This window comes from Doryrhamphus excisus, chromosome 12 (genome assembly GCF_030265055.1).
Source record: "Doryrhamphus excisus isolate RoL2022-K1 chromosome 12, RoL_Dexc_1.0, whole genome shotgun sequence".
Classification (NCBI taxonomy): domain Eukaryota; kingdom Metazoa; phylum Chordata; class Actinopteri; order Syngnathiformes; family Syngnathidae; genus Doryrhamphus; species Doryrhamphus excisus.
The window spans coordinates 13,105,829-13,121,197 of record NC_080477.1 but is presented as its reverse complement, the minus strand read 5'-3'; the positions used below and the strand labels follow the sequence as shown (position 1 = coordinate 13,121,197).

At 40.3% G+C, this 15,369-nt stretch overlaps 1 protein-coding gene across 2 annotated transcripts in view; it reads left to right on the top strand.

Moving 5' to 3' along the window:
* The first annotated feature begins 3,335 nt into the window (after window positions 1-3,335).
* tcf12 (transcription factor 12) overlaps window positions 3,336-15,369 on the top strand; it is a 69,346-nt gene continuing 57,312 nt past the window's right edge. For both annotated transcript variants that reach the window (XM_058088825.1, XM_058088824.1), the window contains exons 1-4: window positions 3,336-3,529; window positions 4,208-4,296; window positions 4,516-4,588; window positions 12,509-12,582. In XM_058088825.1, coding sequence (XP_057944808.1) covers window positions 4,225-4,296; window positions 4,516-4,588; window positions 12,509-12,582 — 219 coding nt within the window. In that variant the 5' untranslated portion in view covers window positions 3,336-3,529; window positions 4,208-4,224. The remainder of the gene's footprint in view (window positions 3,530-4,207; window positions 4,297-4,515; window positions 4,589-12,508; window positions 12,583-15,369) is intronic.

The window sequence follows — 15,369 nt, the reverse complement described above, 5'->3', positions numbered from 1 at the left end:
TCATTCATTTTCTACCGCTTTTTCCTCACAAGGGTCGCGGGGGTGCTGGAGCCTATCCCAGCTGCCTTCGGGCGAGAGGCTGGGTACACCCTGGACTGGTCGCCAGCCAATCACAGGGCACATATAGACAAACAACCATTCACACTCACATCACGTGGGTTCATTTAAAAAAAAAAATGTTTAAAAAACCTAGCTTGTATGACAGCATTAAAAAAATTGAGTAGCGCCACAATTAAAATGAAAAAAAAAACAGTACAATACTTTAGTTTTTGTATGACCTAATTTTCATAGGATTTGGTTTTTGACAAATTATTGCCAAAAATATGTCTTGGTTTGTCCACCCTCGTCCATCTCTGTGTGGAGTTTGCATGTTCTCCCCGTGCATGCGTGGGTTTTCTCCGGGTACTCCGGTTTCCTCCCATATTCCAAAAACATGCTAGGTTAATTGGCGACTCCAAATTGTCCATAGGTATGAATGTGAGTGTGAATGGTTGTTTGTCTATATGTGCCCTGTGATTGGCTGGCGACCAGTCCAGGGTGTACCCTGCCTCTGGCCCGAAGACAGCTGGGATAGGCTCCAGCATACCCCAGTGACCCTAATGAGAATAAGCGGTATAGACAATGGATGGATGGATGTATAGTTACCTTTGTTAATACAATATTTTTGACTGCCCTAATACTAAGTATACTTTGTGGCAGAAAGACATAAAAAGTATACCAAAGTATAAGTTTTAATATTAAACTGTAAGTCTTAGTATTAATGTACTGAGTCTTAGACTTTTGTTTTTCAGTATAAGCCAAGTATACTTCACTGTACTATTCTTAAGTATATAATATATAGTTTATAAAGTATACTTCCTCAGTTTTAGTATTCTCATAGTACACAATAAACGTTTTTTTTTGACAGGCAACACACTTGAGTAGAGGACCAAACCATTTCAAGTCAATATGGATGATTACTTTTGGTCAATGTAGATATTTTACTGTTACTACGAAATACGAGAGATTTCTGAATCAATAACTGACTCGCCAATCTTAAACATACAGTAAATACTGTAAGTAGGTACATTCAGACGTGATTCCCCTGAGAGGAAAAAAAGGACACATTGAAAGAAAGGAAAACACCTCCATCTAATGGTCGATAGGGGAACTGTTGTTAACGTAGAAGCTACCATTGGATGTGGATGTCTCGTCATGCGTTTTATTGTTGTTGAATGGGTCTGAATGATCAACAGTGTATTTATTCAATGAGTTCTTGTCACGAATCAATTTAGTCAGTTTATAGATATAGAGATGGTCTGACGTTTACAGTAATGCGGATGGTTGTAGCGCTTCTGAGTGATTTGTCCAACAGGTGGCAGTCTGGAATTATGAATTCAATACAGTACAAGGCAGAGAGTTCCCACTAACCATTTTGCACAAGTTGCTGTGAATACAGGTGTCAAACTCAAGGCCCGGGTGCCAGATGTGGCTTTTTACATAATTTTATGTCAAATGCAAAAACCAGAGTATAATGTGTGTCAATAATGTACTTGACCTTTTTCCTTCTAAAAGTATTTGTTCTTTCATTTTGATGTCATGCAAATGTCATGACATTTGCATGACATCTAATCATGCAACAAGATATTCCAAGCATTTTTTTTGTTCTCAAAAATAAATAAATAAATACGTGACACTTCTCATTTTGAAGCATGTTATAATTGATATGGTCGAGAATGCAGCCAGTGAGTGAAAGAACTCAGGTTTGATTCCTCTACTGGCATAGTCACTCATGATGTTCTTGAGCAAGGCTCAAACATCCTTGCTTTTTTTTTCTGCAATGGATGAAATATAAACGTCAAATTTCACGCAAGGCATATAAAAACGTATGTTCACAACAATAAAAGAGTCATTTTAGACTTGGGCTTAACGATGAAACACACGGGCCACATAAAACAGTCTTAAATGAATGTACTGCAGTGTTATTTGTGGCTGCAAGCCACTGTGTACTTCCTGTGGGTGTATACTGTAGTGCCAAAATCTTAGTGGACTTACTCCTTCTCTTCCTTGGTGTAATGGGGCTCATGCAATAAACATCTGTAAAGGACAGAAGGGACAACTTCTGCTGTTGATTAAAAGGTTAACACATGTTTTAGACCTTGTATGAACACATTTGACACACAAGAATATTTGAGCATTTGTCAACTTCAGAGGCAAAACTTATTAGCAACTAATAGCATGAATCGGTCTGCATGAAGAGGTCAAGTCTCTTTATATTTCAATGGTTAGTCAGAGAAAAGGGGACATTTTAAATTACATTTGGGTTAAAATATTGCTAACATTAAAGCAGGTGATGTATTTTAATAGAACAAAATGTCTGAATAAAAATGCAGTACATTTTTTGGGGCAAGCCACATCCACTGCAGTCCCTGTAAAACCATCCATCTCCCACCCACCCACCCTTTCTGCACTGTTTGTTTTGTATCATTTGCTTTTGGGTCATTCAAGGACAGGTCTCTAACTTCAAACAACAAAGAAGGCAAAATATCCTGATGAAAACAAAAAGTAATGCATTTTTCATCCATACATTTTGAGAGATTACTGTATATCTATGAGACTTTGAACCATGGAGCAACATATCCATCTGGAACAAAATAAAATAAGTTATGCAATATTCTTATTGTGTCCTGTTTTGTCACTTTTTTCCCAGTAACATAACTTTTTGAATGTAAAATACCCAATTGCACTAAGCACCACCAATGTTGAAGCCTTCAGCCAAAGCCAACATGAAACTTCACTGCAGTCCTCTGCTCTGGTTTATCGCCAGCGCGGAGGAAAAAGTAGTTCCAAGTAGTTCACTGCACTGTGCTAGGATGCCCGCTTAAAAATAAATGTAATTGTATTTTAAATGTACATTTAAATACTAATCCAAAATGTATTTTTCTGTGCTTTGTTAGCAGAATATAACAACTAGCTCAGATCTGTCAGTTACAAAAAATGTATTCACTCATATTCATGGATACCTGTAATGAAGTTGCTCCACAAATAACTGCACTATAGTGTGTGTGTTTGTCCCTCTTCCAGCCAAACATCATTACTTAAAATGCATATTAGGTGTTTCTTCAAATGCACTAACTGGATTTTGATGATGACCAAGCTGCGTTTGTTAGAATGCAAATATTGTGACCATGTGACTCAAGTGAGACTTCGAAGGTGATCATGCCGAGGTGAGACGAGTCCCCACCCGTTACTTGAGCAGCATCTCCCGCTGAGACAGAGAGAGAGAGACCGAGAGAAAGAGAGAGAGGAAGAGAGACAGAGCCATGTTCCCGTCCGCTGCGGAGGGATACACTAACTCCACCATGTCATCGTGGTGCTTGGGCTCTCGCACAGCAAAAATGTCTGCCTAAGGGGAACTCTAACTGATACAAATACAGAATACTCTCCCTGCTATTGCCTTTTAAAGGGACATTTTACGCATTTAGAGGCATTCAGCAAGAAAACGAGTCCTTACCAGATCACCCTAGTTGGAATTTCACTCGGAAAAAAGGTAAGATAACAGGAGGGGGTTGGCGAAATGGGCTTTCTGACCTGTGTAAGAAGTTGGGAGTTGAGGAGGACTATAATTGCGTTTTGTGTTCTTGTGTCAAGGTTTGACATTGTCGCTCGTTGGTTTCTTTTTGAGTGTGTTGCGTACATTCTAACAATATTGAATTAGTGTGTCACTCGCTGGAAAGGAGGCGCTCTTCTGTATACTAATGTCCAAAAAGCGCCCTGACAGCCTGCTAGCTCGTTACAATCCTCATTGAAGCTGTAATTGCAGCTAAAGGAAGTCACTTATCAATGTTAGTCATTAGTAACCCTATGCTAACACAGTTGACAGCCTTCTATACATAAGCATGTGTTCAACTAAGAACCGGTTTGTCACATAACTGACTAGAACATGCACTGTTCGATCAGAGAAGCGATGCTGATGCAGGTCCATCTTTTGCAACGCTGCCATCTCTTACTTTAATTAACATGATTAATTTGAATGTGTGTCACACGGACGAATATCTGTACATCATATATAACACACACATTGAACTTTACCCCAGAGTATGGTTTTCATGTTACACCCACAACAGACAGCTCCTGTGGCACTGATTCGTGCATTTAATTAACAAAACAAACCAGCAGTGATGTGACCTGATGTGAACAAGTGTTTGTGTGTGTGTTTTCTCCACAGGTCTCAAGCTCACCAGGATGAATCCTCAGCAGCGGATTGCCGCTCTTGGAACAGACAAGGAATTAAGTGACCTGCTGGACTTTAGTGCGGTAGGGAAAGCTCTTTGCACACTTTTTTTTCCCAGTGTGGGTATCATTCTTGTTGCTTTGGTTGAGAGAGCAAGTGAACTTCATTCATCAGTACGCGTTGTTAGTGATGACCAACACAATTGTGATACATGATTCTTGCTTGTTTCTTAACCACAGTAGTTGGATGTCTGTGAATGACCGTGGATTTTTTTGTTTATGTCCACACTGTGCCTTTCACAGATGTTCTCACCACCTGTCAGTGGAGGGAAGAACAGGCCAACAACACTTGGAAGCAGCCAGTTTAGTGCACCAGGTAGGCGCCAACACTCATCGATAATGTCTTTTAAAACCGATCACAACAACACAAACATGACATGAATGTGTATGTGTGCTCTGTCACGTAGGGTTGCCAACAAGGGACAAACTTTGTCCCCGTATTGCCGCGAGAATCAGCACTAGTCTGTAAATTGTTTGAGTTTGGCAGCTTGACACAGGCAACGCCAGTTGATGCCTGCGTGTTTGATCACCTTATCAAACCTATTGGTCTTCGACTTCTCTTGCATCTGTCTTTACATGCTGTCACTGGCCGCAGTTAACTAGCTACATAGCCAGAAGTATCTGCCTAGCTTCTCGTCTTTGGACTCCAAATGCGACTAGTTCGGAGCAGGATTTTGTCCCACAGGGAAGGTATTACATTCAAGGGGTATGTACTCACCTTTTCAAGGTAACTTTGCTATCTTGTTGTCATTATACTAATTATGTCTTGTCCTCAAAGCACTATTTGTGTGTGGTTGTTTAATGAACATAAACACATAGTGTGTCCAGCCTTATGATGGTGATAGTACGTATGACGGGGTCTCCTAGTTCGCTAGCTGATTTTGAAGCCGAAGTTCACAAAGTGTCAAATCACATTTGCTTCATTATTATTATTTTATTCTGATAGTTTTCTGTCTTGAACTAAAAAAATAATTATTGAACACTATATTTCCCATATATTCATACTACTCCAAATCATGCATGAAATTAAATTCAGGTTGGTATGATTCCTTATTTTATAAGTGGATTTACAAAACCTGTTTACCTTCTAAATATGTTCTAAAGATCTTTTGTTAGCATTATTAGATATGAAATAACACCCCTATAGTCACTTTTACACTCCTATTACCCAATATGGTAGATATAATAATACAAAATATGACATCTTAGACAAAAGACATAACATAGACTCGCACATTAGCATTGGCAAAGTGCTTCTTTGGTGGCTATTGTCTCATCAATGTAATGTTACTGACACCTTATGACTAGTGTAGCATATTGTTTGTAGTTAAGAAGAGACTCAAGATGCACTGCAGTCGCTTATTAACAAGCAGCGTATGCATATAAAGTCAACATTCACACAGGAGCTGCTCTTGGTCACAACTCAGGGTAGTCTCTGAGCCACATTGCGAACTAATATGCTGCTGCTAACAATCAGCTAAAACAGTCAACTCTGGCTGATGTCACACACATCGCTTCCCAGGCCTCCTTAAAGGTATACACAAGTCACACATCTTACACTAGTTAATAATACAATATTAATATATTGCACGATTATTCAAATAATCGGAAAAAACAAGCATGGCAGTGTGACCAATAACAGAGGAGTGGGCGTGCCCGGAGGCGGATCGAGGGTGGAATTATTTAAAACAGACCGTTTTGAAATCCAAGGAAATACAGCTGGAATAGGTGCAGATTCTGGAAGATCTAGAAAGCTGCCTTCGGTGTGGGCTATTGTGTGTAGCTGCTATGTATGTAATCAAACTTTTAGATCTTTTAACCCGTCGAGAGGATTTTTGTGCTTGAACTCTCCGATTTAATCTGCATCAGTTGTCTTGTTTGCTAATCAGAAAAAGAAGGGGTGTGTTGTGGTCCATAAGCATATGCAAATGTTTTCTTCTTTAATTGATTGAACAAGAATGGTGATGCTGATCACCCACCTCTGCCTGGTCGCTGATAAAAGGATGGCTGTGTTTTAGTGAATCAGTTAAGACTACGCTTCCTTGGTCCCTTTTTCCAACTCAAACAATTTGACAGACATGTCTGTAACAGGATCATAATTGGAATTTGTGATCTTACGTTTGGTCAATGTTGCATACATTGCTATAATGTTATTTTATTGAACTGTTTGTGTAACACCTTTTGGTCATGGCTGAGACCTTTGTCTGCCCATACAGCGGCTCATTAATTGTCTAGAAATGATTCTTCTGATCTTATAGCACCTTAACTGACAAACAAGTTAGTGGGTGGTTTGTTTGGAATAAACAAAGGTCAGATTTCGCATCTTGGCATCACTTCCTTGCCTTGAATTGTACAGGACATTAAACCGAAGCACATCTATTGTGTGACGCTAGAAGGCAAAGTCAACAAACAAGCATTATGTTTACTGAGAGCATGTTTTGTGTGCGCCCACAAAGCCGCGTTGTCCTCGGTTATCTGTGAAATGAAAGACACACATCGAGTGGAACTGAACAGAAAGACAAAGGCAGGAGAACGGCGCTGTCATGCATGAACCGTATTTCCAGGGTGAATTTTAGAACACCTCTCCCTCCTCAGGAAAGGAAATTAAGTCACTCCCCACTGACACAGAATATGCATACAAAATTCCTTCATTTAAATTTAAAGCTAAGTTTCACGATAGACTGACGGATCATGTGAAACTTTGAATGCAGTCACTGATAAAGACATATCTGAAAGGAAAATCCCATGACCAGTTCACTGTTTCCTATGGCATTTATCATATTCCTTGTTTACAATTGGTAGGCTAATGCTGGCTAGTTTGAGCTTCAGTCATAACACACTTGAGGTGAATGTGCAACAGGAGATGAGCTGCAAGCTATGTGGATGGTGTGTGTGCGTGAGTGTGTGCCTGCGTGTGTGCCCATGTGAGGGAGAGTTACTCCACCCTTACTGTGCAAAACAGGTTAAGAGGGAAATTGCCTGTCTGGAAAAATAGCAGGAACTTATCATTTATAAATGTTATCATTCAAAATTGGACTTCCTGAGAGAAAGGATGTAATATAAGGACATTCTCACTAGAATATATACATATATTTTTACAATACTTCCAAAACAGAACTATAGTTTTTATATAGGAAAACAGCATTGTTGGATAACCTCAAGTAACAAAAATCAACATCTCTGATACAGTACCAACTAATATCCTAATTCTGGTCTACATCACCCATGAGTAAGATTGTCTGATACCGATCACATGAACTACAAGTTTTTGAATTTATTTATGATGAGAGCTATCGGCCAGGGACGCCGTATGGTGAAGAAAAGTTTGCAAGGAATCCCCCCAAAATGGGTAATAATCAAAAAACTAAAAGGGGGGCGGGGGTCCACCTTGATAGAATTCCTGTCTGCACCACTGCTATAGGCTATATGATCTGAAAAATGGAACCATAAAATCTTGATTTAGACAAAAACATGTCTTTCAAGAGAGCTTATATCGCCTGTGAACCTTAACGAGGATGAGACGCCTTCCATATGGAGACTTTCGATGTTAGAGTACAGTGTCCGATGGAGCGCTTCACGGCAGGACTTCCAGGTAGCACGCAGTGGGGCACCAAGTGAGAGAGCAGTCAGCGGAACCTGGTGTCTTCCACCGTTGAGGGGGTCATCTGGTCCAATGAATTCAATTATTTTTTGGGTTATTTGCGTAACTGTCTGTTGGCCAGTGTTTTGGATGTGTTAGCTGCAGTTATATATATATTATATATATATAATAATATATATATAATATATATAATAATAATTTATAATAATGTAATAATAGCGGTTAAGGTTAAGCAGTGCTGTTCAAAATCCCGCTCTAAGTGTCGATAATGATGCCTGGGTTTGCTTGAGAGAAGAGGAAGAGTATCACAAGTGGATCAGACATTTTGATGCGCTGGTTTAGAGACAGGAGTTGACAAATTCTGAGCCTGGTGATGCCAAATATGCTAATTAGTTTAGTGTATTTACTACCATTTTTCTTTCTAATTTAATTTAAAATTTTATCTAGCAGGGATGTCCTGATCCGATCACGTCATCGGAAATGGGTTCGATCAAGTGGTTTCAGACTTGATCGGAATCGGATGTAATCTCCTGATCAGGACACATGTATATTTAATCTCATTACTTTTTATCAGATCTATGGTGATGCGGTGGTACAGAGTGAGACCTCTTCACTCCATACCACACAGAAACAGCAACGTGTATGGCATGACATCACTTTCCTGCAGTGACACTTTTGGTCGAATGCCATCAAGCGAAACAACACACGGAAAGTGTGAAGTATGCACACTTGGATTTCAAGAGGTGGGAAAGAAAGGCTGCATTTTACTGAGTGATACACTTGACACAATATAGCGAGTTTACCCAGGCAACCCAGTCGAAGACGAGTCAGCTAATGATGCAGGACATTTTGAAGAGGAGAGAAAAAATGCCCTGCAAATGGGGCGTTTTATATGTATTGTAAAAGTATCGGATGGCCACATCCCTAATTTACAGTATGCCTATATTGCTAAACATTTTCAAGCTACAACATTTTGAAATAGTAATGTCAAAACTGAAAAAACCCTGGCACCTAAAGGGTTAAATTACAACTATTTAACATGCAATCCCTCAAGATATTTTTCATGTGTTGCAGGACGCAAACACTCTCACAAATGACATATAAGTTCCACAAGGCAGACATTTTGGGGTTTGCTGTCACACACCTGTGCAGTGTGAAGAAAAAGGTGAAGGGGACACCACCCAAGATATTCCACACAGGGTTCTCAGTTTTTGTGATCAACATTGAAAGGCATTGATTGGCATATGCCAATCACTTGCTTTTCAGCAGAAAATTGGCTGATTGATCAGAGCATCACTATTCTAAAGCATTTCAAAATTTGGCACTTAAGGTAATTTGTGTGGTTAACAACAACGTTCTTTTGTGTATGTGTGACAGAATGTTAAAATGTTACATTGCAACACTGCCTGTATAATTAATAAAGGTTTTATCACAGCAGCACCTGGTCAATTTCCATTTCTATGGGAAGAACACAAGTGAAAATCAATCAATCAACCAATATCCCAGAGCCGAGTGTTTTCAACCTAAAGACATTTTATCAAGATGTTTTTTTTCCACCTGAGAGTAACTTGCATTGCGAGTGACTGCATCATACTGCATCGCCTCTGTTGGTCTGCTCACACCTGATACATTGTAAAGGATGTGTTCTTATGTTTTAACAGCAGGCCGAACAGCCACATTTATTAGAACATGGTTATGTTGAGGTATAGTGCTGTGTGCTCTCTAACGTCTGGTCTGGTCACCAGATATTCTGTAGAAAAATGAAAGTGTTTACCAACTAGCACTTGTTGTCACCTCTGAACATTGCAATCTTCCTGTGTATAACATAATATTCCGCTGGTGTGACAAATTCTTGCCGTATTCAAATAATCAGGACTTCTATGAGTGTGTCAGTAGTCTCCTTTTATGACTAACCTATGCATCATGATACTGCAGGTTGACAATTTACTTGCCGCTGTGGCCCTAAACACCATGATTTAGCATTGCATTAGCCACAACATTAGGGAGACTTGCACAGTCCAATGAGAGTCAATACAAGAGCTGTGCCTTTACAAAGATAATAAGGCTCTGTTTTGATGGATGCTGCCAAAGAGGTATCGATTTAGCTGTTTATTATTGTGGTGGTACTTTGCAGGAGTGTAAAACTGTGACTCTGAGTGATTCTTCCTGAGGTGTGATATTAGTATTGAGGGAGATGCCTTAGTTTCCCCTTTCATGTAACCAGACCTTTATGTCTTGTTCATAATGACAAGTTGGACTTTAGTTTGGTTTTTCCTTATTTTTCACATTGTTTTCCTTTTGCTCTTATTTTGGTTTCCTGTTTTGCATGATGTGCAGCTGCTTTGCGGTTCTCATTAGTAATCATATGTATATTATATATCCCATTATTTAGGTGGAGTCTCATTTGCAAAGTGCAAAATCTAAAACCTTATAGTCATTGCTAATTGTTATCCAAAGGCGAAACTTGGAAATAGCTCCAGACTGCGGACATACTGAGCTTGTTGCTGTGTGGAGCTTGTCCTCACTCATGTGTTGACATCATTATCAGCAGAAAAAGCGATAGATCTATGATCTGATATCGGATATCAAAATTTTTTATGCCGAAAATGTTATCAATATTATCGGGCATCCCTAATTACTGTTTTATTTCAGCCAGACGGTGCCAGTGCAAAGGAAGTGACACAGTTGGATGTGTTGACAGTGTTTTAGTTGTGTATTTTTGTGTAAAATTCAATGGGTACAGTTAATACGTTCATTTTTATTACATAATTTTTTTTTGACAAAGGACAAATCTCATTCATCTCGTAATTGTGAAGAATACAGACATTTGGTTTTGTACAATGTTTTCTCTGGTATGCTAGTGTTCTTGGATATTTTGGGTGAAAAAAGTGGAGACAAGTCGGAATTACAATGCCTGAACCATGTCATCCCTCCAATTTAAGTAGATAATGCTGTCACTATACTGTGAAGTCATAATATCCTCAATACCAACATATGCATGTTATATCTAGCGACACATTTTTCTGTAATCAATGTAAGAGAGTACTTCCTGCATAAAATTATGATGACAAAATAAACTGCTGAACCTCCAAGTACTATATCTAACCAACAGCGTGTTACATCCGCTTTTCGGCCAGCCTTCCAGTTTGTCCAACTGTGTTTGTGATCCTCAAAGAGGGAAGAAGCGCCTACATAAGTGATTGTGAACATAAGGCGAGTGAGTGTGCAGACAGAGGTGTGGAAATTGCCTGGAATGAGAGTTTGGACTATTGCATCTCAGCTGGGCATGGCCAGATAATTGAGGCAGAGCGTGACCGGCAAGACGCGCCAGGGAAAGATGGATTGGAAAAAAATAGCCTCTGACAGAGATTCATCGGTTCTCTCTTCCAGCTGTGTTGATGATGCACGTTTATGAGAAGTGGTGACTGGTATTGCTCATTTTCATCTCATGCTCTGCAGTGTAGAATTTGGCTTGCAGTTGCAGTTCTTCTAGTGGTATGGGTCATAATCCTCTTGACATTGTCTTTATGGTTTACAGGGATTATTTAATATCTCCATTGTTTTTGTTGTTTGCATCTAATGCATGATTAATGTTTCACATAAAGGTCTGTGCGCTGGGTATTTCTTATAGCCAGTGATTGATCAAACGCTTTGAAGACAATTTTGGACGAATTATATTGCCAGTTTCAGAGATATATAAAATAACATCAGGGACAATCAATAACTAGAATTGCCACCCCTGCAATTTATTTTTCAGTTGCAGAAATGCAATATTTTCATTTTACTATCTCCCAAATCATATTTAAAGGGGACCTATTATGCTAATTTTTTGTGGACTGTATATGATAACCCCCACAGAAAGCTTTATAGATCTTCCAAAATCTTCACATATTCCAGCTGTATTTCCTTGCTTTCTAAAATGGTCTGTTTTAATTTATTCCACCCATTGCCTGCCTCTGGGAAGGCCCACGCTGTGATTGGTCATACTCCCATGCATTTCCAAGGACTTCCGGACTACTGCCGAACACCACTTTCTAATTTGGTCGGTATAGGAGTTGACAATATGAATAAACCCGTTGGAGAGCTACTTGAAAAGTGGTTAGAAGCTACTGGTAGCTCATGAGCTACTGTCTGGAGACCCCTGAAGTACCGTGTATGAACAGACATACACGTGCAGACAATCTTTGCACATCGGTAGTGGAAATGTGGTCGTTACACGTTTTTTGCGGGACGTTTTGTGTCGGTTAGACAAAAGGCAAAAGAGTTACAATAAGGAGTATGCAAAGTTTTTACAGTCAACTCCTGTTAAGAAGAAATGTGAGCCATCGGACATCAGTTCATCCTTAGTATTGACTATAGTGGTATGGTCATGGGTTGATCTTTGTATGTGATTGTGAATGGTTGTCGATACGTGCTTTGTGGTTGACTGCGTGTGGCGACTCACCTCTTGTACAAAGTCAGGATAGGCTCCAACTCACCTCAAATCTGCACCCAGTGGAAGTCGCACATGGTATATAGGATGGACTCTGTGCTGGTGCCGCAGGCTACCGCTGGGCAGAATCTTGGCATATGCACATTGACGCACATGAGTCATCCTGACTTGTTGACTGAGTTGTGCTTGTTCTTCTCTGACAGGTATGGATGAGCGGACCAGCCAAGCATCTTGGGCCTCAGGTGGCGAGTCTAGTCCTTCGTACGAACCCTCCCGGGTAAGATGACCCACACCTTAACACCTCTGAATGCCCTTTCTGCTTCACAGCACATCATTTAACAGTCATCCCATGGAGGTGGTATATTGACCAATGTAGCACTTGAATAGATGTACTGTGTTATTCTGTGACTAGAGCTGATTAAACATGAATGTCAACTGTGGTGTTTCTTCTCCTATGAAATCTATGGATTGTTGTAGATCATCCAATCATGACACAGCACACCAGTGAATAGCGAACATAGAAAATGTTCTTGTGATGATTAATGGTGGCCAGCATCCAGACATGCTGCGCCACCAGAAGCTAAACTGTGTAAAAGCAGCTATGCAGGTACTTTTGTGGTATCTTTGCAATGGGGAGTCATTTAGTTGACATTTTCAGTCATTGCAATTTAAGACCTCCACCGTGGCAGAACTCCTATGTAAGCCTGCCAATTTCGCACACAAGCTAGGGAAGTTAGCGTTACTTCAGCTGTTTACATTTGCTAGACTAACATTAAGATCCAGTAAAATATAGGCACTTTAGTACATTAACGAGCCATACTTGGCTAACTATGTGCCTAGAAATTAATCATTCATTCATTCATTCATTTTCTACTGCTTATCCTCATGAGGGTCGCGGTGGTGCTGGAGCCTATCCCAGTCTATCCCAGCTGTCTCCTGGACTGGTCGCCAGCCAATCACAGGAAATGAATCAATTGTTAATTTTTCCCATTGTTGATGAAGAAAATATAGTCACAACCCTACTTTTAATATTGAATCATGGTAGACCGCTAAAGGGAATGAGGTTTCACACTGGAACTGCTCTAATTAAATTGAAATGATTGCTTTCTTTGTGTCATTTCATAGGTTTTCCAGAAATTCCGTACAGTCATGCAGCCTTTTATTTCACTGATAAATTCAATTTAGGTCATTTATTTTTCCACAGGATACTTGTTAAACTCACATACTGTATCATTCACTTTCCTAAAGGGGACCTACCCTTTTTTTCGACCCTTTGTTTTGAGTTGTGGACTCCTATTGAGCAGCTCCCCACAATAACCCCGGAGGTTGAGAGTTCCCTGAGTCTCGTTGGTAAAAGACCATTCATTTGTTCAATTGAGGGATGAGCAACCAAGATACAATAACAAACAAGTGAATGGGGGAAAATACATAATTGCAATGGCGTTCATGGCACGAACGGCTCAATTAAAAAAGAAACTTTTCCACACAACATAGCGGTTTCAAATACGACGAGTGGCAATTGTGAACGGTGTGTGAATGTTGCCTTTAATCCCTCAGCCACACCAGCAACTGCTGGGATATCATGGCGATGGTGGAGCGCTTCGTTAAAGCTGATACACGTCACGGTGCTCTAATTGCTGTTTAACCACATTTTCTTTTCTTTTTTTTACATTTACTTTTCCTTCTTTTGCATTGTCTTGCCACTTTTTCTAGCCGCTTGTTTGTGTGTGGGTGACATAAGGCACGTTGGTGATTCTTTGAAACATGAAATAACTCCTCGACTATTTTTTGTAATTGAGGTATTCGAATTATCTGAGTAATCGTTAAATATTTTTTAACGATTTTTTTGTTGGGTTTTGTTTCCTGCCCAGCAGAAAATATGCTCCAGAAAATCAATTTTTTGGGGGAGCAGAGGGACACCTTAAGGGAGGCCAACTGTGCCACGGGGCAACATCTACTCTGTCAGGGAACATCTGGATTGAGTGTGCAGATACTGGCTGGAGTTCCTATGAACAAGCGGTTATATTGAAGGGAGAGGTGTGAGCAAGTGTGAACAGTTCTCTCCTCCTGTTTGTTTGCCCCTCACATATTGGTTATTCTAGATGTCCTGTATGAATCTCATTTAATGTCAGTCTCCTGTCACTTTCTATCAGAATTCAGTTAAATGTCAGAGATTCTCTGGCTGCGGTGCCTTGTTTATCCCTCTGTGCCCTTCCCGAATGAACATCTACAGGCAATGGTAACACTGGCAGCTTGATTTGAATTATAAGACAGAGAAGCTTCGGATATATTTGCTCCAGGTGCATATAAATGAGTGTTTGTGACATTGCAAGGCACAGCATCAGCCAGCAGACAGCTGTTTACTCCATCAGAAGATGTGCACACACACACACACACACACACACACACGCACACAGCTGCATAGGCAGCCGACATTGATCAAGACTTGTTTTACATAGCCTAGAAAGAATTACGGCACATTTCAAGACTTGAATGGCACATTTTACTTAACCCAGGAAATACACTATCGAGAATGTCAAATTATTCCACAGTTAATTGTGACAGCCCTTAAGCACTTATAATACAAGGTCACACTGAGTGTTTCGAGTACATTTTTAAAACTCCCATGTCGCTAAATGACCTTTCACACCTTTCAGTAACAATACTGTACTCATTGGTGTTTCTCAAAGCTCAAGGATTTGGACAACAAAGATGTTTGCTGTGCTTTGTCCGGTATAAAGGGAATTCAGACTTTCTCAGCGCTTGTTTGAGCCGTAGAGCCACGAGTATGTGATCAGTCGACTGTGAACAGTCCTCAGCCCTGCCGTGCTGACCTTGGCTTCCAGCCAGCCACTGTATCCTGGGCAGTTGTGGCTGTAGGCTGGAGCTCTGACAGCCAAGGCTGTGCCCACCGCCACAGCACGACAACCCTTCACATCCCCTGGTGCCTTGGCCCGGCATGATACTCGAACCCGCACGCATCCATCATGACCACATCATTGCCTCCCAAGCTGCAGTCACACACTCACCTGGGATTACCAGAGTGAGATGCCTTTTTAAACAC